The following is a 26,577-nucleotide window of genomic DNA, read 5'->3' on the forward strand; positions in this document are numbered from 1 at the left end:
CTTTCTTGCTTGTAGTGATGGGAATTCCCTCTTTAGCGAGTCGGCTCTTTTGGAGAGCCTCGCCAAAACGAACTGGCTTTTTCGGCTCCCAAATGGATTCTCAGTTTTACCCTTATGTAAGAATCCACACAAAGCAGTGAAATAATAGGTGACATCAGCAACAACTGTTTCTGAGATGTTATAAGCATAATGTATACATGTATACATTCATGTAAGTGTATTGTTTTAGTAACATTTGTATTCGTGTTATAAATTTACATTTTTACATTAAAATATACGAGTAATTGTTTCTGTTTTGCCTTCGAAATATACAATAAATACATACAGTACAGGCAACACCCACCCCCCAAAAAACAATGAAGTCATTTTCCTCCTGAACTGCCTTTTTTCGAGGCCGCCACACGAGAGCAGCATTGGAACATTTACAGCGTTACGTTACAGTGGTGAACCAGCATTTCCGAAACAAAGTCTAATAATATAGCTCGTATCGAAGTGCGAAATGAACCATTGATATTGTATAAATATACCAAGTGAGACGCTGTTGTAAAATATATATGATTGTGCAAATCCTTTGTAAATCTAGATTGCCTTCCGCTGGTTTTAGTTCTACACTTTGCTTCCGCCCCGCCACCTCTTGCTCTCCCCAGCAGAGGAGGAAGAGCCCTCAGCATTCAGGCCAGTCAAGTGAACAACAAGCCTGACAGAGGAAACTGTATAGGTGGGTGTTTTCTCTTCTCTTAATTTGAACTATCGCCCAATATTGGCCACTTTCCGTGCTGTGTTTTCAACGGAATTGCTCTGCGGAATTTTTTTTCCCGTCTTTTATCTTTTTGCGTTTCGTTGTGCACCGTCGGAGCTCCCTTATTCGCGCAGACTGCGGGTCTACATTTTTGGACTGTGTGTTGAGTGCAGTCGGCTTGGATAGGCCTGAAACCTCATCGTCAACACTTATGGACTTCGAAAAACAACCCTAACACTTTTAACAAACGGTACTATTCTCTCCATTTGTGATACATGTCAATTGAGCCTGCTTGGAACGTGTTGGCGCGAGAAATGAAACGTATTTTAATTGGTGACGTTGTTTTCCTTGGAACGTAACGTCAGCCTGCTAGCCACAGCTGCTCAAGGGAGCATTAGCATGGAAGTTTCGTGAGCTCGGCTAAGATCCACAGTGGTGGTTTGTGTCACTGAACTCACGTTTTCTTTCAACCAGTGATTACGGATAGTTTGTGTGTAAAGGTTAAATAGCGAGCTTCGACCAAACGAAATACCTGTAGTTATTTGTGACCAATTTGAGTTGTGTCACTCACGCCTTCAATGTATAATCTTTCATTTTGATTACTTGGCACATCGACACACGGCAACTTCAGTAAAACGTGTGTCATATTTGAACTGATCAAAGTGAAGGTATGACAGAATAACCAAGAGGACACGGAAGTGACTAGCCAGCCCACAGCATTGGGGGTTGTAAAGTTCGAGGTCAAAGTCCAGTTTCGGTTGTCGTCTGAGTTCAGATCATGTCATGGTGACTTCTTCCCGTAAGACTCTTTGTTTAGGCCGACATCGGCGCAGCGCACTTTCACGATTTTTGGACGCACTGGGACGTTTCAAATGTTATCGTTAAAGGTGGTGTGGCAGGTGAAACAGGAGTGGTTGTGATAAAAGCAAGAAAACCTGTTGTGTTGGTCTGGACGTGTGGGGTGTGGCAAGACAAAAGAAGGAAACACAACAGTCGCGCTTCATTTCATTATTCGGTGTCTTTTTATAAAGGTATGCACATTCTCTATTAATGCTGGGATCAGAAGGGATCCTGGATTCCGGCCAAGATGTAAAACTAGAGTAATTGTGACATGGTTCAAATCAAGTGCAGGAATCAAACTGATTGGTTTGTTTTGCTCTGTGTGGTATGAACACACCTCCTATATTCCCCAATAGCCTACAGATATGACTGATTTTACTTGATGGAACAGAGCTGTCAAGGGATTGGGGGCAGGTATGGGCAAACCCTTTCTTTGTTCAGGTACGTCCACATGATTTCATTTATATAACAGGTTTGTAAACTCACAATAATTCATTTTAATCAGTGTAGTCTCTGAGGACTGAAGTTTGCTGCTCAGCCCGACGTTTTAGGCAGGCTATCATTTGTGAGTCTCAGTAATGACGGCCTTTTACAGCAAACCATGGGTGTGTCCCACTCACAAGCTAGCGTTTTCCTTGTTGCTCCTCCTTCTTCCCTGTCTGTCTGCTGTCCCAGGTTTTCTGCCTTCCTCCTCACTGTTGCAAAGTATGTTTTCATTTGAATAGTGATCACGTCATTTAGCGTGAAGAGCCACACCAAACAAATTGCATGCATTTTGAAACGAGATGACAAGGCTCGCCGGATAGTTCGGAAAGTTTGTAGTTGTGAACCAGCTTTTTTGCAAACTGTTGGCAAGTGCATCCTCAGTGTTGGTTCTCGTTGGCTGCTTTCATATGTAATTCAAGGCTTATTTTTTGAAAGAACTCCAAATTTGCTTATCACTGACTAATTTTAAGGAGCAAATTACAATGTTTGATATATTTTCTTAAATTGTAGGGTCCTGAAGCAATGGTTTTATGAAACAAAGATTACACAGGGAGGTTGAATATCGGGTGGCACCTATCAAATATTCTAGAATGTTTGTGCCCTACCGAAAATTTGAAAGAATAATCAAGTATTTTGATAAATTATATTTTACTCATGATAATCCACTCTATACGAAGCAAACGATTTTTGTCAGTTTTGTCATGCAGTCAAATTAAATTTTATCAAATTCACATTGTGTACAGTAGCAGCTTTCTTGTGTCGAAACATTTTCAGTGGAAACATTTCAAACAAATCTAAATTTTATAACTTTGTATTTCTCATATAAAAAATAAAGCATTAAAACATTAATTTGCTTAATACTCAGGAGGGGTGCGGGAGTCTATCCCAGCTATCTTCAGGCACTAGGCGGGGCATACCCTGAATTGTTTGCCAGCCAATTGCAGGGCTCACAGAGACAACCAACCATTCGCTCTCACATCAAATTGGGGTGTTCAATCAGCCTGCCTTGCATGTTTTTGGAATGTGGGAGGAAACCCAGAGGACCCAGAGAAAACCCACGCGGGTCCGGGGAGAATATGCAAACCTCTGCACCGTGAAGTCGGCTTGTGAACCACACGATTACCTGGCAGCTGCATTAAAACATCTTAAACATATTTTTTTTCAGTTTCACTTGAGCAGCTAGCATTTTAGCAAGGAACCTGATAGTGTAGAAGGTTCATGGCACTGCGTTTGTGATCTTTGATCTTAAGACAATATTATTGTGTGTGTATGTGTGTGGTTTTCTGATCATTGAGGTCATTTTTTGTGTTATTTTCTCTTTCAATGAATAGAATAAATGTGAAGTTTGACATCCCTAGGGCAGTCTACTTGGGGAAAAAACTCCCTATGTAATTGTGACTTCAGTGCAAATATAAGGAGTCAAAGCCATGTTATCGCGAAGTGAATGTGCATATTCCAGTGTTGTTGCAAATGTTGCACCAAGACAACTGATCATTTAATTTAAGTACATGTGGCCACTTTTATTCAGCTTCTATATGCCACATGTTTGTTGGTGCACACACATATATCATCGGTTCCATAGGTGTGTGCAGCTCAAGATTATATTTTTTTATAATTCCCTTAAATCCAATGCATTTTCTATTGATAGTGATTACATGGCTATCCTTATACATATTGATATTGAATTAACACCCAACACTATTTCTCCTCAATTTCTCGATTCACTTGATAGGTAATCCTCAGAGTATTTGATCCTCTCTTCTTTAATCAATAACTGGATCAAACAACATAGACGATTAAGAAAAGTGGTTACGATTTAATGTCTCTAATGTGTGTTGTATGATTATGTTATTGTGTTCTTACGACCTCAAGATGGAGCCGCAAGAGTGGTTGCTTTTACCGCAACTCCTCTACTTTTTGTTCTCCTAAGTTCTTACTTTCCATTGCGTATGTTGCGGTATATTTTTGGGCGGTCACAACCAAATCTTTTCAAATTGTTTATCCTGTTACTGCGATTGGATGGCAACCGGTTCAAGGTGTGCCCCACTGACTACCTGAAGACAGCTGGGATAGACTCCAGCACGCCCTGCGGCCCTTGTGGGGATGAAGCAGTTCAGAAAAGGGATGGATCGATTTATCCTATAAATTATTCCATTGATAACTCGAGTTATCCCTCTTACCTTTGCACACATTGTCCTGTTGACTGTCTTTTCAGTAAAATGGGTGATAAGCCTGCATTTACAAGTAACACTTAAATTTGCTGTGCTTATTAATCTATAAAGCAAAAAATCTTTTTGTATGAGATTTAATATGAGCCAGTCTGCTGTTATGTGCTCGTTTATCAATGGCATGTTAGGTCTTCCCCGCCCCAAAAAAAGATCACGTTTCACACATAAGGCGTCAGATGTTGGTTGTTTTTCACTTTTTATTAATTACAAACCCAGCCACGATGGGGCAAAGCAAACACCAAAATATAACAGCCGAGGCCTCGAGTACACACGAACAAAATCCCCCTTAAATCCGCTGAATCCATTGCTGTCGTTCTTACTCCTTTCTCTCGTGATGCATTCATAGACACTTGGAAACAGCCTGATTGCCAAAAAAAAAAAAAAAAACAACATCACATTCACTCATCAGTAGCACATGTAACCCAATTTGTTATAGTACAATCAAAGATCCAGCTGGACCGCTCTTTAATTTTCATTCACGTTTCCCACAATAATCCCACGACTTTACCCTCACAATTATCATCACTTCTCAATGCTGACACACAGGCAGCAAGTTAGGATAAACTAAGTCAGATGGACAAGCCTTCACACGTATAAACTTTTACATTAGTGTAAAGTAGCATTGAGTGTAAAACATTATCTTAGAATTATGCGTGAGTATACATCCATAAAACCTCCCTTGAAGGGTCGTCAAAACAGCTAATTTGGCGGCTTGTGCTCCCTTGCAGGTGAAGTGGTGGTGGTGCGGATTCAAAGCCAGAGTAGGTGGGACTCAGGCAGCGCATAAGTTGCCACCGAGACCGAACCAAGAAACTTAGCGAAACTTTGCTACCATCATGAAGCAGCACATTTAAATTAAATACAAGATGTAGTAATTGTGCTAGTGCAGTGCGACTGTGGAGATTACAAAACCTTGCCACACAATATTGAAAATGTTTCTTCCCAAATGCAAGACCATTTTTGTTTTTTGTGTTGTAAAACTCCACTGAGGACCGATTCTTTTGCTCTGATCTGCTCTGACTTGTCCTTGTGGCTACTTTCTTTATTGTGATTATTTGGTAGCGTGACACTGTCAAGGACAAATGTTTGCATTGATTCGCGAAATGAATTGGAGCAGCACAACAAACTCAGATCGCGCATCAAGAAGAAAGTGAATCATTTGCGGTCATATGATGTCACTTAAGTGTGAAATGGTTCGATCCACTGTTCAGGTTTATATAGAGCCAAACTTCACATTCAAGTCAAATTTGTGTTTCTAAAACATTCAAGATAACCTGGAGGGTTTTCAGAGTGGGTAGACTGAAGCTTTTTGTAGGTCTCCTCATGAGACATTGAGGTACGCATCGATAACATGCTTGATTGTTTTTTTTTACCTCCCCCCTTGTAATGGAAAACTGTGTTTGGAAGGAGGAGAGGCGAATACAACCATGACATACTAAAGCACTTCTCTACGAAAGTCTCAAGTGCTGAAATAGGAAGCCGATAAATTCAGTCGTGAATAAACCCGAAGACCACCGAAAATGCTATATTACTCCACATTTAATTGATAGATAATGAATGATTGTAATTGATGTTAGAAAGATGTTGCGGCTGTTTCCTACCTGTTTGCGTTGCAATGTTGGTTGGATGTGTGCCAGTACCAACGCATGAAACCCACAGAGGCCAAATCTTTGTATGGCAATTCTAATGAGGCTGTGTCAGCAGTGCACATGGCCAAGCCACAACAGCATTTTATCACAGCCTGACCTCTGCTGTCCACGGTTTTGTGCACCATGTCCATGTTCCAGTTTTATCTGGAATGTTGTGTTCGTATATACAAATCAAGAACATGCATCAATCGGTCAAATTCTCTCATGGCCACGGTGCCAGTATGCAATTGACATCTTGCATGGTTTCCATCCTTGCAGTATATACTGTGTATGGCCAACAAGAGGGTATGTGGCGAACCCACCAGCCTATGTCATTAGCTGTGCTGCTAATGGCAAAATAAGTAATGGCCAGTCTTGCTTTTTTAAGTGGCTAAAGCCATTTAAAACTCCCAGAAACTCTCGACCACAAGAATGTTAGTGGTGAGATGTGCTTACGACGTGTAGATGTTTTTAGCATTCAAGCATAAGAGGCTGTTCTCTGTGTTCTTAACAAGAGTTACTTTTTTTCTTTTTACAGTGTAAAAAACTAACGGTCGAAATACCGTAGTATTAAGACATATCTGACGTGACGTGTGAGGACTTGAATGGTTTGGTGTAATACTTGAAAGCAGCTGAAGTGAAGTATCATAATAATTTCTTTGTTGCTTTTTGTGATAAAATTGCACTGGTGTGTCCCCTCAAATTCTTTCATGTTGCTTATCCACTGGGATTTTCTTTTTTTCCTCCTCTTGTCACTGTTCTTCGATGAGTAAACAATAGAGGGATGGATGGATGTAACTTACGACCGGGTTCCGTTCTGACAAAACGGTCCAGTCGAAATCCATTAAAAAATCCCGAGAGGTTTGTACGACAGGATAGTCTACGATGTCAGTCTGTTGTTTTTAAGCACCGTTTTCTATTGAATAGTATTATATACCAAACTGCTTACAGTTCATTTATACATTGTATAATTTTTAGTGTCATTTTTATCATTTTATATTTTATATTATTGATTTTTATTACTGTATTCCTGTACCTGTAATATATACCAAACTGTGTACTGTACAGTTCCTTTATAACTTTTATACCTTTTATTGTTGTTTTTATCATTTTATATTTCATATTATCAATTTTTATTACTGTATACCAATTTCTGTAATGTATACCAAACTATTTACTGTACAGTCTATTTATAAATGTTATACTTAGCTTTTAGTGTCAACACACAGGCTGACACAAAAACCCAACTACACTGACCCAACTACACACGGCTTCCCACACCTGTGCGTTGCTGAAAAATGGCTCTCCCTGCTAACGGAGAAGCCAGAAGAGGTCGCCCAACATACATGCTCGGACTCAGGCGGATCTCGAATGATAAAAACCAATGTACAATACTACAGGAAATGTTGCAGAGATGGTATATGTACTGTATAACGACTGTACTCGGTGTAGTCACGCAGTAGATTGCTGTGCGAGAGTGACATTTTGGCTGGCCAAAATTCTAGTACGCGTTGCCGGCTGCCAGTGCGTTGCCGCCTGCTAGTGCGTTGCCGCCTGCTAGTGCGTTGCCGTGCTAGGTGAAGGATTAAAAAAAAAGGGTCTGGCGGTCGTGGTCATAAGTACGGGTAGTCGTAAGTCGCACCGGTCGGATGTTGCCTGTATATAATAGAATTTAGGGTGATAGTGGGGAATAGGCATGACACATTAGGTCAGATTCCAATAACTGAGGCAGGTTATGACATGCTCAATCATACTTTGAAGTATATGACAATTGTGTTTGTGTGTTTGTATGTCTGCCACACCCCCCTGTCTTCCCCTTGCACTTTTGTTTTTTCATTGTCATGGCAAAGATGTGAAGTTAGAACATCGCACATGGCTGAATGACTGTCTCGAATGTTCAGTATGCGTCTTGTGATCAAATGGCGAACGTTAGCAGAGATTGGATTGGATTTGCCTTTATTAGTCTTGCAGTGGAGAAATTTACATTTCACAGCAGCAAAGTTATGAAAGTAGAAAAACAAAATACAGAAGCTGCTGGAAAGGCAGCAAATTTACATTTCACAGCAGCAAAGTTATGAAAGTATTAATCAGCCTGTGGAAACGGGCTGATTAATTCCTCACAGGAGCTTGGACGCCATTTTCTGCCTCTTTTTGGGTGATACATTTCCTCCCAATGTTGCCTCAAAATGGCACGGAATAAATTCTTTAATCGATTTCAAACATGTATGCTTTCCTCTTCAGAACTATTTGAATAATATTCATAACTGGATGTGTAACAAGAAAGCATATTATCCGAATCTGAAGCCATTGTTTTGATTCTCCAGCAATGCAAGACGTATTGGCGTGACGTCACGAACTGGGGGCGGGACTTTCTGAAAATGCCCAATTCGCAGCTCAATTTTTTGCAGGTCATGGACACTTTAAGTCATTTTTATTGGTGTTTTGCATTTGAATAAAAATATACTGCCTGTTTTGGGTATTTTAGATGCTATAAAATGTTTCTCTGATGTCAGTTAGAAAACAAAGATGCAAATCAAACCTCTAAAGATGGAGGACACTGATTTGCTGTGGCAACCCCTTGAAGGGAAAAGCCGAACGGAAAAGAAGAAGAGTTAGGAAACAAAAAAGTGATGTCAGTTGTCCTTTAAGTTTCATCCGCCAAATGAAATCTCTGCTTGTAGCTCATGAGTGTCCCATATCTTTTGCTCAATTCACTCGAGACGTTTCTGACTTTTAAAATTTAATGTTTAGTATGGCATGACTCCCGTTTCCTAGTAACTGAGTCGCTCACACCTTTTACTCTTTCACGCTTTTACTGCATGCTCGGAAGTTGGAATGAAGGAGCGCTTACCAGCTGCCTATGCTGCACCTTAAAACATTCTCAGGGTTCGACATCTAGTATCTGACTGTGTCAGGCCACCCAAAGTTCACAGACGCTGGCCAAGCTCATACAAATTAGCTAGGAAATATGATTAAATCAACATGTTGCTGCTTTTATTTATTTATTTATTTTTAAATTGGGGGAGCACTGCTCACAAAATTCTGGTTGAGTTCTGATCTTTATGAAGCCCAACCTGGTAATCCTGATTTCTGCTGTTCATATATATTGTTCATATATATTTTTTTAAACAATCACCAACATACAGCCTCAATGTTCCAATAGTTGTAAACTTAAACAATACAGACAATTTGATGATTTCCCCAGCACATTAAGGCTTCTTATTCTTATTCTTATGAAACAAAACCAACAGGTTTTTAAACCGTGGGAAGTAGTTCCCTCAAATGAAAATCCCATTCATCACTTCACCGCTGGATAGAGCATAGGCTGTTTTTTCAGACCTTTGTGCAGAGCAAGTCGGTGATTGCGGCAAATATCAGTTTTATTTTAAAGGTTGGCTCTTCACCAACGCTCCAGAATTAAAGAACTTGGACATGATTCTGACCCCAACTGATAAATCGCCTCAGCTCTATTTTTTTGCATGAATATTGGATATTTTTAATTAAATCTACCTAAATTCATTGCTCATCTGATCTTTTTCCATTAAGAATGGCTCACAGAAAATTTCAAACGTTAAATATGCTCCTCGATTTTAAACTGCAAAAGAATGCCAAAACATGCACAAAAAGTGACTAGACATAAGCAACATTGTCATAATGGCTTATCTATGTGGTATAAAAATGCAACTTGTGAAATAATCACTGAAACATCATTATATTATTTCACAAGTATACTACTGAGGGAGTTCTGGCACAACTACCATAGCATGGCCCATGTTGGCCCGACATGGCTGCAACTCAAAATGGTTTAACATTTGCACCCTGATTCTGTTATATCTTTTTACAAAACACTTAATTACCATTTTTAACCTGCTGAGCACAAGAGCACGTTGACAAACTTTGCTTGAGGTCTCCAGGTTGATGCGAGGCCCTCGGCTTGGTCGTAATCATTGAGATTGACTGACACTGGATGCAAGCTCCTTAACCTCAATTTCTTTATCTTCTCATAACCGTGGTAACTTATACTATTGAATTGCCTTGAAAAAAGAATTTGAGTTAACAGTCGGGTGCAGTTTTCATTTGTGCATCGTACTGTTGACCATCTGCCCTCATATCTGTTTACCTGGGTGATTCAGTTCTCCTTTGGTGGTTCTTTGATTCCTGGTGTTGGTTGAATCCCTCTTGCTCTTTGGTGTTGACCCTGTCCTTCCCTTTCCTCTGCTTTGCTCTTAGTGTGTGAATGGAGCAGTGTGCAAGTACGGCCTCCCTGCTGGCCTCTGTGCGGGAGCAGGAGAGGCAGTTTGAGATGCTGAGCCGAGCTCTGGAGGAGGAGCGGAGGTCTTGCGCCGGCACTTTGCCCCGCCCCCTCCCCAACATGCAGGTAACATTGTACTGTAAAACGTAACCCAGCCTCTCCTGTTGCACCATAAACATTTTTTTAAACATGTCATTCATTGAAGGTATGCCTTATAGTCTGGTGCGCGTTATACACCGGAAAATACGGTAATTCCACCACCTAATCCAATTTACCAGTAAACGTGTCTAGATTGTATAGTCACAATGAATATTTTAGTGACGCAATTTACAATACAGTGTTCTTGACTGTATAATTTTACCTTCAGCTGCACGTTATTTATACCTTCTGATAACACATACTTTTGTCACCTGTCCATTCCCCAATCCTGTTTCTTAAAAAGTCCTCCGCTTTGTCTTTGTCTCTTGTATGCTTTCCATTTGAGACTTAAAGGACAGCAGACACCATTTTTTTGTTTCCTAATTGGCATCAAAAAAACGTTGTATAGCATCTAAAATACCCAAAACATGCAGGCTGATATTTTTAGTCAAAGGCAAAACACCAATAAAAGTTACTTAAAGTGGCCCAAAACTGGAGAGATTCAGAAAGTCCTGCCCCCATGTTCGTGACGTCACATTGGGAACCTGGGCGAATCTGGCGATCCTGGCCCACCCACAAACTGCCTTGCTCCAAAATCAAAACAATGTCTTCAGAGAGTTCAGGTTTGGAGAAGATCCTTTCTTGTTACTCATCCAGTTATGAAGATGTTGCAAATAGTTCTGAAGAGGAAAGCATAAGTGGTTTGCAATCGATGAAAGTCCTTCCGTATCTATTCGAGCCGTATGCAAGCGATGTAACCGGTGAAGGACACGACATATGAAGCATATATGAAGCTCCGTGAATTAGCGATAGATTATCAACTTTGATGATATGTGGCATATAAGGACATGAAGAACAAATTATAAGCTAAGATGTCTACATCGATGTAGATTGTTTAATGGTTGTGCATACAAAAAGTTATTTCAACTTTCAAGATGAAAAGTTACGAAGTTGCGTATCAATGGCCTTCTATACAATGGAGTTCATAATAAGAAAAACATAGTGAATCACAACTCACATAAAATCGAGAATTTAATCATCGGGTCAAAAAAGCATTTGTGTTTGATTCAAAGAAAAGCCTGACTGTTGGAATGATATGTACCAGGTTTGACTGTCATCGAAGCGTCCTTTCGGCTACGCCAAAGAGCTCGGTCCCCATTCTGAAGAATTTCTTTGGCTTGGAAGAGCTCCATTTTACTTATATACGTTCAACAAAATAATTTATGAGCTGGATGATCAGCCTCGCTACAAATGCCTCAGGGGGTTCCTCAATTCATGTCACTTCCGTCATCGTCATCAACTCGAAAACGAGACTTCGTGAATATTCAGCGCACATTTTAAAAAGTAAAATATACCTATATGCGGTGGATTTTTTGTAAAATGCGGTCAGTCAACGTAATTTGAAGTGATTTTACTAATTATGGACGCAACTTGTCGGGAGGTGTCTGTTGTCCTATATATGGTGTTTGTGCTTAGATGTTTATTGGTTTTGTTTTTGGGGTAAGGTTAACATGCAGTCACCTTTTTCATTTCATCAAGGACGGTGGAACAAGGTGCCAGTTATGATTAAACGTTTTGTAATCTTAGCAGTTATTTTCGTACACACACATCAGTTTGAATCATACTTCCATGTCTTCTCCTTCAGCCTCTTTACTAACATGCTGTGATGAAAATGAATGAATATAAACATACTTTAATCAGCATTCAGGGCTCAGGCTTACGATGGAACTTGTGTTTCTTGTTTGACTATTAACTGGGCGCTCCCATTTTTAATGTCATTCGGCTTTCTTGTATAAAAAGCATACTCATAAACTGTTTCGTGTAAACCTAAAAGGCAAAGGGCTTGGATTGGACGTGCCGTTTTTGTGTGAGGGCAAGAAAAATGTCTTGTTTTTGTTCCTTGTTTGTTTACATACCCCAAAGGCTTCACATTTCTTTGTCACCCTGGTTACTGACATGCCCTCACATGCTCTTTGGGCTACAATTTCTTCTGTAGTAAAATTGTATCTATTTTCTCGTCACTTTTTAAAGGAGTGGTTTTCCATATTTCAACATGCTTGGACCATTTCGGACAGTTGGAGAAGTGTATACCATGCCCAAAACAGTGAAACATAACCCAACAAAGCTGAAATTTCACATAGTATGTCAAAATGGGCTAAAATGTCCCACGCTGGACATTTTTGAACATTTCAACATGATTTTGTCACATTGATTCCCATTTCAAATGCCAATTTTCAATAGACTGTAAACCTGGTGGTGTTTTTTTTTTTTTTTTTTTTTTGCCTGTCTCGGAATTTCTTTACAAATCCCATCGCTGATGACACTCGAGAGCGATCAGAGATTTTTGGAACCAATGTAGTGCAGTTTATAGAGCATTGCTGGCTCAGCGTTTGTTTTTTTTAATATCAGGTGTTATTTTTTTGAAAATCAAGTTTTGATTTGGTCAAGCCCTTATAAAATTGACATGCCGGCTGTGTGATCACGTGATGCGCACAGGAAAAACAGACACATTTTACAAGTGTCCGTGTGCCCTCTTGAATTGATGAGCTTGTCAGACTTTTTTCAGGTATCCACGCAAATACAATGCACACTCGCAATAGGCATGTGTGCATGCACATGCGCAGTGCCCTGGGTGTGTGTAGCACACTCACACTGTTTCAGGTTGTAACATGCTCATTGTGAAGAGCATTACTGGCTGGACGTTTTTCTTTGAAAATCCAGTGTTATTTTTTAAAATAGAGTTTTAAATTGGTCGAAACACCAGTTTTATGTGAGATATGAGTACATGGACGTGATGTGCATATCCACACCAAGTGTAGTTGCAAATCCACTGTGTCCACTATCAATTGACAACACACATTTCATCTCCCTTTCACTCATACTCTTCCATTTATTGCATACAGTCTGTCTTTGTGTTCCCATTATGTCATTCAAAGTACTTTTCTGGTATGGTTGACATGGTTTTAGGAATTTTAGAAATAAGATTTTGAGGTTACTCAATAAGGGCACTTATTAGCTTTCATTTGTACATTTACCTGCTTTTCACTTTTATTTTTACTTGAATCTTACTTGAATTTTACTTGAATGCATTACCTGAAACGTCAATTATAGTTATTATTTTTTGAGTCTAATGGAGGAAATTGCCAAAGGTTACAAACATCCACTTCTAGACCTATATCCGTTGCTGAGAATATTTGTGATTCATTCCTTCAAAGTGCTTTGAACAAGCTTGAAGTACATTTTCTCCTCCTCATAGAACGGCCGCCTTCCTTGTGATGCAGACGTAGAGAGGCTAACACTTCACGAGAGTTACGTCAACGGGACACATGTAAGAAACAATCCTCCCTCGTAATTGACTATTTAATTATTAACAAAGATAACCTGTGGCGGACTTTTTTTTTTTCAAACTCTGGAATGTACTTGTGTAGTTCAGGATGGAGCCTGGTCAGATGGAACAAGAGCACCAAGAGTCCAACCCTCTGGTATCTGTGGAAACCAATGATGATGGCACCACAAGACGCACAGAAATTATGGTAAAATGTAGATGGATGTTTGTTCCCTGGATAAAGTGTGGTGTAGTATCATTAGTTTGCTTTCACATCTATATTGACTTTCTTGAAATCCGTGGATTGATATCAATGTTGAATTAAGATGTCAAAGCTTGTCAAAATGTGTTGTGACAAATCAAAGTCCCACAACTGTACACACAGTAAATGAACACATTGTTTAAATAGATTGCTGTGGTTGGTCCATCCTAAGTTTTTTGATTATTCAATTACAGAGTTAATCGGTGAGTTCTAACATACAAACTCCGTGAACGCTATCGGGTCAGATATAAATCAAAGACATGAACAAATAGTATGGAATGAATCCCCCAAAAGATCACAGCAACAATGAATGAACATAGAGAAGTCCTCCAAGAGATTTTCAGATGGATTAAATACGGCATGATTGCATTTTGCATTTCTGAAAGGATATATTCTAATTTGTAGTTAATCTTTGAATTTTATTGCACAAGGTTTTGTACAATTAAATATCAGATCCTGATGTCTCGAATCCCACCCTGCCTGTTTTACTAGGTAAAAAAAGTAGTGAAGCCCACTACCACCCGCACAGTCATCCCCTCCGTATCAGACACACTTTCCTTGGATGGTGGAGGTTCGGCGACTGGTGTCGGCGCCTACATCCCACCCATGGACCGGGCCTACAGGCAGGCTCCTGGAGTAGGTGTACCCATGGACTACCCTACTCACACCGTGCCCCGCAACTACCAATATGGACCTCCAGGGGGCTATGAGGACTATCGTGCTGGACCCCCATCTGAAACATACGCAAGTCTCAACAGGGGTGCTCGTGTGGATGATCGCTACAGGTAGCACACCGTCTGTGATGGTCACCATTCACTTTTGTGTCTTTGTTGTTTTAAACTTAAAGTTTTGATATTTTCATTGTCAACCATCTATCTAGGCCTGTCCATCCAGATGGTTATCGAACTCTGGATCCAAGCTACAGAGCACCCAGCAGGAATCAAATAGACCCCTATGCTGCTCAACCACAGGTAACATCTGCAGTTTCCCACCATAATATCCTTTTAAAGTGAGTAAGATATTCAGCTCAAATTGTTAATTTCGAGCAGTGTGTATACTAATGGTAGTGTTAAAACTGCTAACAAGATTTGAATGGGAATGGGACACATTGGACTTGTGGAGCCGCACCATTCCATTTTTCATGGAAAACACATTTGCGGTTTTTCAGTATTTTTTGTTGGTCTAATAAAGGGAAAAATGCATTCGCTTCAAGCATATCACTGGGCATCAATTACAGTTTATGCAGATTTTTGTCATTCCTAGGATGCCCTTAACCCTATCCCAATTATTTTTCAGATCTAAGCTATCTTGAACTGTTTTTTTATATAACTTAATTGATAGTCCATATAATTAACTCAATTTTTTTTTGTAAATGTGACTTGAATCAAATTTCACAGAATCGCAGTGCTCCCCCAATAAATTCAAAAGTCTTATTTGATGTGTGTGATTTTAAACATTTTCCTTCTTATTAGGTTGGACGAATGGGAAGTGCAGTGGAGCTCTCTTCAATCCCAAGGTTTGTTCCAGAGTCGTACGGACTGGAGGATGATCGCCGAAGTCTGGGTTATGATGAGGCTGACTATGGCATGGGCCATCCAGTCCACTACGGTACTGTGCCCCGTAACCACCATGGCTTTCCCCAAGGGCCACCACGTCGGACAGGGTGAGTTGTTGCACGTCATAGTAATTTGGTGAATGGTTTCGTGCTGCTCTGCTATCTGTTTGTGGTCTGTGCGTGTGTGTTTGCGTGCGCCTCTGTGCATCTACATCTCCCTGCTCTGGTTCTTCATCCTCAGGAGTTACGAGGGCACGCTGGATGGTGATATGAGTGGTCCAGGGGACATGTACTATTGGGGAGGAGGTGTCCCTATGGCACAGGGCGAAAGAGGAAGCATGGCATCATTGGACAGCACTCTGAGGAAAGGCCCTGGCCCAGGTGGCTGGCGTCAGCCTGAGTTGCCAGAGGTTGTTGCCATGCTCAACTACAGACTGGATCCAGTCAGGAGCAATGCTGCTGCATACTTGCAGCATCTCACTTATAAAAATGATAAGGTAAGATAAGCATGTACCCATACTTGTATAAACACTGTCTATACTCGTTTTTGTAGAACAGACTACCGTAATTTCTGGACTATAGAGCGCACCTGATTATAAGCCTCACTCACTACATTTTTAGAGGAAAACCGATTTTTGCCGCACCTGTATATTACTGCCGCAGGTGCCCACATTAAAATATGTAAACATATTTACAAAGAAAGACGGTGCCCAGACAGAGTTTTCAAAGTCTTAATGCCTGTGACGCGGCAGTAAAACGGTAGCAACATGGTAACAACACGCTAGCAACACAATAGCAACACTGTATAACAGGTCTGGTAAAAGAACATACTGGTAAAAATTGTGGTAAGCCGTCTTCATCTTCCTCCTTTGAACTGAAGCCATCAAATTCATCGTCCTCAGTGTTGGAATGAAACGGTGTAGTCTAGACGTCGTCACACACTCCCTCAGCCTCTCTCTCGCTGTCAATCCGGAATTTTCTTTTCGGTGGCGATTGTTTTTGCTTTCAGTCTGATCTGCACAGTCGAAACACCTCGGCCATCGGCTCTGTGTGTTCACCCAGTCTTCTAGAATGTTTTCCAGTTCGTGCCACCTGCTTTTATTACCTCTGAAAGCTTTTTTCGTCTTTTTACGTTGCTCCAGTTCTTCTCGCTGCCATTTCCAGCGTCTCACCATCGATTCGTTTATGCCAAGTGTATGTGCAGCAGCTCTGTTTCCTTCTTTATCGGACAGCTCAATTGCTTTTAGTTTGAAAGCTGCGTCATATGACTTTCTTTTTGTATTTTCCATAATGAGGGTATGTTCACGCTAATTTAACAAGACGAGAAGTTGGGGTCTTCCTCGACGCATATATTTCACCAGTCTTAATCTTACCTTTTCTACTCGAGCGCCACTGGCGGCCATTAGAAAAAATACATCAATTGGCCGCATCACTGAAATAGCAGCAGGCTTGAAAGTTTGGGAAAAAAGGTAGCGGCTTATAGTCCGGAATTTACGGTAAGTTGAATCTCTTATTTTTTGAGTTGAAGTGACACCTTCAACCAAGACTGGTTGTTTAATTTGTGGTGGATTACTCTTCACGTATTTCCCATTTTCACATGTACTTGTTTAAAATGTGAAGTTGTTGTGACTAATTATGAACCTTGACACACAGGATGTGCATTGACCATATGCATAATCACTTAGCCAAAGCGTTTTGCTTTTTTAGGTAAAGTCAGAGGTTCGACGTATGAAAGGGATCCCAGCATTGGTGTCAATGCTTGACAACCCTAACAAAGATGTAAGTTTAGTTTTGCAATATTCTAATGTCTTTATAAGCATGGTTATAATTGTTCCCTGTTGAGGTTGTTTTTGTTATGCAACACTGAAACAGTTTATTAATATGTATTATACACCTAAATTCTAAAACCAATAGCGAAGGAAAGAAGGACAGGTATAGATGTTTGCTTTGTGGTGAATTACTGCTGGTATGAGTTTTAGTCACGAAAGTCACAACACCGATTCAGTTGTACTATTGAGGACAGGAAGTCCGCTAATTTTACGAACGATGTTATGAGTCCATCTATTGTTTGTCAAATGATATTGCAGAAGAAATAGGTCAGGTCAGCTGCCTGCTCCTTAACCTTTTTCAAAAGTAAAGTTACAGTTGCTGGGCACCTGAACAGAGATATGGGAATTTTCAAATGTTACAATGTATCCATCTCAGTCTGACGAATACTGTGTGTCACAGGTGCATTATGCAGCATGTGGAGCATTAAAGAACATTTCATTTGGTAAAGATCCAGACAACAAAATTGCCATCAAGAACTGTGATGGAGTGCCTGCCCTAATTAGGCTTTTGAGAAAGACCCATGACCAGGACCTGACCGACTTAATCACAGGTAAGCTGCACAACACATGCTAATGTGTTCCATTTGACAGTGGCTTCCTAGTCCTATATTCCTGACTATAAATATGGATGAATAATACAAAATGTTTCAGGGACACTTTGGAACCTGTCATCCCACGACTCTGTAAAAATGGAGATTGTGGACCACGCGTTACACGCCCTCTCGGATGAAGTGATGGTACCTCGTTCAGGCTGGGAGCGCGGAAGTAATGGTGGTGGAGGAGAGGAAAATTGTAAGCCCAGGCACCTGGAGTGGGAAACAGCTCTCACCAATACAGCTGGCTGCCTGAGGTATGAGTGCAAATTTAAGAACATCAATGTACTTTTGGTGAAGCAGTTGCAAGGGTGAATACATTCATTGAGACAAATTGGTTCTGCAGATATAAAAAATTTCTAATTGAATCCAAACAAATTCAAATGGGAAATGGAATCTCAAGAAGGTACGCCAGAGCATTGAATAACATTTTAATACTGGATTTTAGTCTCTGACACAGATATGAATGGAGTCTGCGCTCAATGCACGATATGGTATGATCATTAATGGAATCAGGAATATATATATATTTTTTACGAAAAAGCCTGAAATGGTACCTCCTGATATTCAAGTGGTGAGAAAAGAAAAACTAACAATGGTCACTGAAATTACTAATTGCTGCTGTGCATTTGTTACCTTTAGCCAATATGCAAATATCTTCCTTAATTTGACCTAATGTATTAAAAGTCATGCTTGCATCTGTGATTGTGTGACATGAAATCAGACATTTTAAACTATCACTGTGATTGCAGTTTTTTTTTTAATTCAATGACATTTAATCAAGTTGGATAATGTTTCACATTTACAATGACACAAGCGTGTGTACATGGCCAAGGAAGACATGATGCTCCTCTATACAAGGCACCTTGTTTACATTTCTTTTCTTCCAACCCTGAGAATTTAACCCAGGTTTGACATGTGAAATGCATTTTAGAGGGTTAGTTTTGGAGGTTTGATTAATAATATCAATCTTTTTTTGCATTCATTTGAATGTGGCTTTTTACTTTTTCCATTCTGTTTTTCTGCTCCTGTCAACTTTTTTTCTGCCCGATGACAGAAATGTAAGTTCGGAGCGAAGTGAAGCACGGCGGAAGCTGAGAGAGTGCACAGGTTTAGTGGATTCTCTCATGTACATCGTCCAGTCCCAGATTGACTGTAAAGATGTCGACAACAAGGTACAGTGGTTCAAGATGCATTAACACTCATACAACAGCATTTCCTTTTTTAATGGCTGTCTTTATTATATAAACATGCTGTATCTCCCGTTTTAATTTTCTTTTTATTTCTGTACAGCTTATAGAGAACAGTGTGTGTCTGCTGAGAAACTTATCCTATCATGTGCATCGTGAAATCCCTGGCTGTGAGCGTTACCAAGAAGCAGCACCTGTCAACCAGGGCCCGGCCCCATCCAGCCAAAAGAGTGGGTGTTTCAGCTCGCGCAAGAATAAAGGTATTATTCAGACTGAGTCTCATCTAATGTGTACACACTCCCACCCGCCCTCCAAAAAAAAAACAGCAAGTTAGCACAGGAATGCTGAGAATGTGAGAGAAAGGTCATCCTATCCAGTTTGCTCTCTTTGTGTTTCATTGAGAGTATTGATTTTCTTCTTTTTTCCTCAAGTGGCTTCACTTTCTGGGCATTTGCATTAAAGCACACATGCGATTTAGCATGGTATCAGTGAAAATAGCCTTTTGTATACAATATTAATATTTACACAAGGCCAATAACTCTCTAAGTGTGGGCTATATACCGCTATTGATATATGCGAGCTCCCTGTAAGCGATATATGGGGGATGCAAAAAAAAAAAGATTCACAGAACTAAATGATCAAATTGAATGTTAATGGCCTTACTTTTTATTAATTCAGTGCCCAACATTAAGCGCAACCTCAGTTGGAAATATGATATATATATATATGAAATAATATATAATAATATATGAAATATATAAATGCACTTGCAGTTGATCATTATTTTTTCCCATTAATTCATGTCAAGGATTTACTAACCTTTTGTGCAATACATTTTATTTGAATCATTGGATCAGTTCTCATCTATTTTTAAGCACATGTTGTACATGTTTGACTGAATTTTGAATTAGTGTCCTAATTAATTTTTATTTTATCGCTAACAATGTTATAATATTGCTAAAGACAAATAATATATGAATATGAATAGTTCAGTTATCGGGAAAGTTATGGTTAAGGCAGGGGTCGGGAACCTTTTTGACTAAGAGAGCCATATAAGTAAATTATTTAGAAATGTTTTTCAGTGAGAGCCACACGCACGCAAACACGCACGTGATTTCAACAAAATATCAAAATTTATTATTTAAAATAACTTTGTGATAATACTCACCATTAATATGAATAGTTTTCCGTTCCTCTTGATTGGTAAAAAAATCCAATCTTGGCGAAGTTACTGCAAGCCAGCCTGCCCACTGCTCATTAGCTTGCACGCTTGCTTTCTGCTGTCTCTCACAGAAGTGTATTGATGCTAACGTTAGCATGGGGCTTGTCAAAGTGCCACTGATATTCAACTGTTTCATTCATGCTATTGTTTCATTGCAAATTAGAATCACGGCAGAATCTTTTCTCTCCACAAAGGCAAATCCTTCGGTCCATTCAACCTGAGGCTTACAATACTCATCATTTTTTTTTTCCGTCAGGCTTATTTAAAATGGGCGTTTACCTGTTTCAACATCAATGGCCATAGGTCAGTATCATCCAATCAAAATTGCGCTTTTCGCCAACTGCCACCCAAACAGGAAATGACCAGCGAAAAAGCAAGAATATGTATTTTGTTTTATTGGCGAGCCAGATGCAATCATCAAAAGAGCCATATATTGCTCACGAGCCATATGTTCCCGACCCCTGGTTTAAGGTATCTTTACCATGATACATGCTGAATGTTTACATCTTGATCAGTGTTTTCATTGTAAAAGATTCTTCTGTATTAAACATTTATGTGTCCTTCCATTAAGTCTTTATGCCCGGCATGTTTTGCTGCTTATTGTTGCGGGGAAGTCATTGGTGTTAGGGCAGGCGTTGACTTGATATCCTAAATTATAGAGCTTCCTTTTGCTTAAATGCATTCTCTTCATCTGTCCGCCTTGACTTCCTCTGATTCTCTCTACCTTTTCTCTCCCTTCTGGCAATGGGCTACAGATGAGTGGTTTTCCAAAGGTAAGGTCCTGATCGTGGTGTGATTTTGCATTCTGTTTGTCATAATAGTCGCTGTAGTAGTGGTTGTAGTAGTTAACAGATTAGTGTTTTTCTTGTACTAACATCCGAAAACGTCTTTCAGAAAGAACATAACCAATTCACTAACAACGAATGGAGACAACTTCTATGTCATGCTCTTAATTGTGGAACTATAAATTCCGTTTCAGGGAAGAAAGATGAGGATGCCGCCGCCGACACAATAGACATTCCAAAGAGAACAACGCCTGCTAAAGGTAACTCCAGTTCAATCAACACTGTTTTTGTAACACAGAGTTTCCATCGTCCTCTCCCTGATTTGAGGAGCTTTCACTTTACCTGCTGATCTCCCTTGTTTAACCCCTTTGCTCTGAAGGCTATGAGTTGTTGTTCCAACCAGAGGTGGTTCGCATCTATACGTCTCTGCTGAAGGAGTCGAAGAACCCCACTGTGCTGGAGGCCTCGGCAGGGGCTGTCCAGAATTTGTGCGCTGGACGTTGGACGGTACCTCCTTTCAATAAACCCCGCTTTTGGTTTAAATGTGCAAAAATACAGCTCTGTTTGTTCTCAAGTGGTCCAACACATACAAATAAAGTGATACAAGATGTTATTCTCTAATTCATTCTGATTGTTGTTGCTCATATAACGACCATCTCCGATCCTGATTTGCAAATGAAAATGAACATTGATTTGTATCTGTGCAGTATGGCCGGTACATCCGTGCCCTGTTACGCCAGGAGAAAGGTCTTCCCATGATGACTGAACTGCTGGCACACGGCAACGACCGAGTGGTTCGAGCGATGTCGGGTGCCCTTCGGAACCTGGCGATTGATGCTCGTAACAGAGACTTACTCGGTGAAGCTTGCAGCTCCCTACTTGATTAAACTAAGTTTTCTAATTGACAAGACACAATATTTATTCCTGCTTATTGCTTATATGGCGATCAGGCAAACACGCAGTGCCTCACCTTGTGGCCAACCTACCTGGTGGCGGTCAGAGTCAGCCTGTGCGAGCATTGTCGGAAGCAACAGTGGTGTCTGTGTTGAGCACGCTCCATGAAGTGCTGGGCTCCAGCTTGGAAGCTGCAAAGACTCTCAGGGCCTCACAAGGAATTGAGAGGCTCGTCCTCATCAACAAGGACGGGTAGGGGTCGTCACTGAATTATAGGAAGCAAGATTTTCAATCTCGTTTCTGGTTTTGTTGTTGTGTGTTTGAAATACACTTCCTCTCTCTCCACGCTCTCTCTCTCTCTCTCTGTCTCTCTCTCTGTCTCTGTGTCTCTCTGTCTTTGGCATCACCAGTAATCGTTCGGAGAGGGAAGTGCGTGGTGCTGGGCTGGTGCTGCAAACTGTATGGGCCTACAAGGAGCTGCGCCGCACTTTGGAGAAAGATGGATGGAAGAAAACAGACTTCATGGTCAACCTAAATCCTCCCACTAACAACACCCGGACCAACGGAGGATATGAGGACAGCACACTGCCGCTCATAGACAAAGGTTAGACAGTAAAAAGTAGGCAGTGATACCTCAGCTTACGAACGCTTTAGCTTACAAACTTTTTGCTTTACGAACATTGAATTTGCGAGAATATAATCTTGGCATACGAACTAGTTTTCGGCAAACGAACCAAACCACACGGAGCCCCACGGTGGCTGGCGGACTAGTTTTCCACACCCACTTTCTTTGAGTGCAGACGTGTTTTGTTATCGAGTGGAGTACTTTTACTATTATGGGACCAAAAAAGACACCACCACAGGCTAGTGTTCAGCCGAAGAGGACACAAAATAAAATTACGGTCGTGCAAAAGTAGGAGATCATCGAGAAACACGAACGAGGTGTGCGTTTGTGTGACTTAGCGTCCCACTACCAGTATGCTAAGTCGACCATTGCTACGTGTGACCAAGGGTGTTTCTGTGTTGACTAAGCAACGGTCTCAGGCAATAGAAGAGGTTGAAAAACTTCTGTTGATTTGGATTAACGAAAAGCCGCTAGCAGGACACTGTTGAGTTAGCCTATTATCGCCGAGAAAGCACAGCAACTGTGGATTATTCTCATTTTTAATGGTTTCTTAAGGAAAATAAATGTTTGGCAGACAAACTTTTCACCTTACACACACTTTCTGGGAACCAATTAAGTTCAGAAGCTGAAGTAGCACTGTACATTTCAAATGCACTTTTTTTAGTGACTTCATTCAAATACTCCTGTCTTCAGGTGGAAAAGGCGACCGAGAAATGATTCCAATGAATGACATGGGACCAGGCTAGTATGACCACAGAAAGCATTTTTAGGATATACGTTGTATCATGCTAATGTTGAGGAGATACTTAAATGTACATGAGATGTACATTTACTACTCTACTTCCATTACATGCATATTTACACTGTTACTTTTAATATATGCCTAATATTAGATGCCTATTCCACGCTGGACCAACGAGGGCGAGGGAACACTTTGGACAACACAATCGACCCAGATGATAAAGATGCAGTGAAGGTATAAGACCCTACAGTTTTACAGAATTTATAGCTCGAATGATTTTCTTGTTGAGAAATAAACCGGTACATGGGTGGAACCTCCTATTTCACTCATTGGTATTTTTCCTTTTTGTTCTTTGTCGATCATCAACACTCTTGGTCAGTCCACACATTTTTGTGTTATTTTTACTAATCATTGACCATGGAGAAAGGCTTGAAAAAATAATGTCCATGCTTTTCATTGCCTTTGACGGGAACATCACCCCTGCCAGCCTGCCTGCCATATGCTGTAGATATGCCTGATTGCTTGATCTAGTTTGTCAATCTGTGACCATAACTTTTAAAACAGCGGCACAACCCAGAAATGTGTGAGCTGGTCTCAGTGTAACGCCAGTAAAACAACGGCCAATTCTGGAACTTAGTGACTTTGACAAATATAAATGTTTTTGGGACCCAATTTTTTTGAAAGAAAAAAATCACATCCGCTTTAGCTATTTGCATTCAAGAATTAGTGTCATTCTGCTATCTTTGCTTTAAAATTGCATTTTTTTTGCACACAATGCACATGTCCGTTCCCATATTAGCAGCAGTGAACGTTACTGTGAGATGGGACATGCTCTCACATGCCCACAGGCAACATGTCTCTTCACGTCTTAATGTAGCATATGGTTTAGAATTGTCTGGCACATTTCTCACCTGCTTCCTGAATTGGATTGGTTTGGATTTGCCTTTAGACACCATTATTATATAAGTTTGCCTCAAATGTTTTATTTCATCATCTAACATTGTATTTTGCCCCTTCCTTTCCGAATGTCTCTTTCTGCCACTAATTTTCTTTGTAGCTGATTTTCTGTCACACATTTCTTCTTTGCTTTTTCCCCGCCTTCTATCTCTCAGAGTGTGAGGTTTGGGGAAAGGCAGGCCTCTTTGCCTCTAATGGATTCTTATGATGGTTAGGCAACACCCACTTTGTAACTGCATGTCAGCGCATGGTATGTTAGTAGCTAAGGCAGCCGCGTTCAGCTCACCAGCATGGCCTTATTTTTCCTGTTGTCACCAGTGAGCATTCGTTGTAGGGTCTTATCAGTACTCTAGAAGATTGTCTCTAATTTTGTGACATAGTTCTCAGGAGCTGCATGATAGAATTTGTTTTCTAAAATGTCTGACGTGATTCTAATATCTTCTGGCAAATGATTTTATTCTTGACCCCCTTTACAGAAAAACTGATAGTGTGCATCACAAATCGACATCCTCCCGCCTACTGCCCTTGCTGAACTGACAGAGGGACCAGAACACTACAGATAGGACAAACCACAATTTTCGTCATATCCTCCTCCTTCTCATAATTTTGCATACTCTTCCCTCTTAATGACAGTCTTCAATTTGCAGTTAACGTGTCAAAGAAAGCCCATAAAAACTGGAAAAGCTTTCTGACAACAAGATTGTTCTCCTATCCTACATCTCTGCGGAACTACACTACGACTTGCCTGAAACTCACTATTGCTCAATTTCAGATCTGACTTTCAGGAGAATAAGATATTTGGGTTGAATTGTACATGTATATGTTTTAAAAAAAATTGAGGGATAGCACATCCCGCCCGCACAGACATATTCACTACTACCTTCACCACTACATCCTTATTTAATGATTGATAACTATAGAAAGATTTGTTAGCGTAGTACAACAGTTGATCGTTTGACTCTCCCACATGGAGTTCGTGTTTTGTAGTTGTTGTTCCTGTTTTTGCTTTGTGATGTATGACATGCACATGTGCCAAATCACAATGCCGCCACTACACCTGCCATTGCTGGATTCTCCTGTTAAGAACATGACAGAAGCTTTTTGTACAATGTTTTTCTCTGTGAAAGTCCATCACTAAGATGAATGAGCATGCTGCAGATTCTGAATTTGGGATATCCTATGATTTACACATCTGATCGATCGCGTTATGTACCGCAAACTCCTTACATTCATGATTCAGCAGAGGGATTGTGTTAATTGTGAGCCCATAATCTGAATATGTAATACAGTACTGTTTTAACAGAGATTGCGTGGGCCAACTAGTGTGCCTTGATTACTCAGGATAGGTATGATGGGTGTGTCAAACCTTAACGTGGCTTGTCAATCACAGTCTTAGTCTATGGAATGCCAGAGTTTTGTGTTATACGAGTTTAAGATCTATGTCTGTTTTTTTTTTTTTTTTTGAACGGCATTGTTTTTTTATTGATGTGGTTTGATGGCAAAACTCTTGTATTCTGTAGGTGTGTGCCACATATGCATCACCTTCCTGCCTTTTAAGTCTACAGAACAGCACATGGGAGAAGAAAGTTGTCCTTTTTTGCCCACATTCTCAAGTTCTGTGCTTATGCAGAGCACAACATACACTAGTGCAAAGTAAGATGTAGATATTTAGAAAGAAAGAAAGAAAGGGGGGAAAAAGCACGAGGTGAAATTTTTTTCTTTGCTTTAATTTTTCATGCCAACTGCCTAATTTTCAAGTTGCCTTGGAGAGAGGACTGATTAAAAGAATACTGAATTGCTTGGAATTGTGTTCGTTTTGGATAAAAAAATGCAGAGACCAGAAATTGTCATTTAGGTAGAGGAGGGGGGGATAAAAGCACATTTATACAATATATATACACAAGAGAATATTTGTTAATTTTAATGCTTTATGTATTTTTTATATTGATTTGGGTTTAATTGTTTGGGGCATCTGGGTGAACGCATATGCAATCTGTTTTTGTTAGATTAAAAAGTGTCTGCTTAAAAAACAGACCCAACTTCGACATCTACAATTGGTTGAAAGATGATAATAAACTACACCTTAGTATTTCTGCCTTTGCTCTTAAAGTTGCACATTCTCATTTATGAATGACTTCTGTAACTAGCAATATTGTTTTTAATAAAAAAATAAAATGAATTTTCAGCCCGTGTCTGTTACCACTTTGCGATGAATTCATTATTTGTAATTGGTAAATAATCCCACAGGCCTGGCCAACCGGGAGTTCGTCGTCCTCCGATGTGACGT

The 26,577-nt window shown here is 40.2% G+C and overlaps 1 protein-coding gene across 7 annotated transcripts; it reads left to right on the forward strand.

The window, feature by feature from the left end:
• Positions 1-561: 561 nt before the first annotated feature.
• Positions 562-26,489, forward strand: ctnnd1 (catenin delta 1). Of its 7 annotated transcripts, XM_089005599.1 has the most exons (23): positions 562-718; positions 10,152-10,299; positions 13,568-13,639; positions 13,740-13,844; positions 14,391-14,683; positions 14,779-14,869; positions 15,371-15,561; positions 15,695-15,950; positions 17,161-17,232; positions 17,683-17,833; positions 17,934-18,132; positions 18,933-19,050; positions 19,169-19,325; positions 21,043-21,060; positions 21,267-21,332; positions 21,452-21,579; positions 21,780-21,930; positions 22,023-22,218; positions 22,377-22,570; positions 23,285-23,332; positions 23,485-23,567; positions 24,446-24,500; positions 24,767-26,489. In XM_089005599.1, exons 2-23 carry the CDS (start codon positions 10,159-10,161, stop codon positions 24,820-24,822), a joined length of 2,841 nt encoding a protein of 946 aa, XP_088861725.1. In that variant the 5' UTR covers positions 562-718; positions 10,152-10,158; the 3' UTR covers positions 24,823-26,489. The 7 variants fall into 7 exon arrangements, with proteins under 7 accessions (XP_088861725.1, XP_088861718.1, XP_088861722.1 ...); XM_089005592.1 differs by lacking the exon at positions 24,446-24,500; XM_089005593.1 differs by lacking the exons at positions 562-718; positions 24,446-24,500 and adding an exon at positions 764-989.
• The last annotated feature ends 88 nt before the right edge of the window (positions 26,490-26,577 follow it).

Source organism: Hippocampus bargibanti, linkage group LG10 (assembly GCF_051943395.1).
Source record: "Hippocampus bargibanti isolate YZ-2025 linkage group LG10, ASM5194339v1, whole genome shotgun sequence".
Classification (NCBI taxonomy): Eukaryota; Metazoa; Chordata; class Actinopteri; order Syngnathiformes; family Syngnathidae; genus Hippocampus; species Hippocampus bargibanti.

Bases quoted from the DNA above. Each gene is read 5' to 3' on its own strand.
- ctnnd1 (XM_089005599.1), top strand. From the start codon at position 10,159: ATGGAGCAGTGTGCAAGTACGGCCTCCCTGCTGGCCTCTGTGCGGGAG. The intron at 17,834-17,933 runs GTAAGCTGCACA...AAAATGTTTCAG, and splicing joins CCTGACCGACTTAATCACAG to GGACACTTTGGAACCTGTCA. The intron at 24,501-24,766 runs GTTAGGCAACAC...CCCCCTTTACAG, and splicing joins TCTAATGGATTCTTATGATG to AAAAACTGATAGTGTGCATC.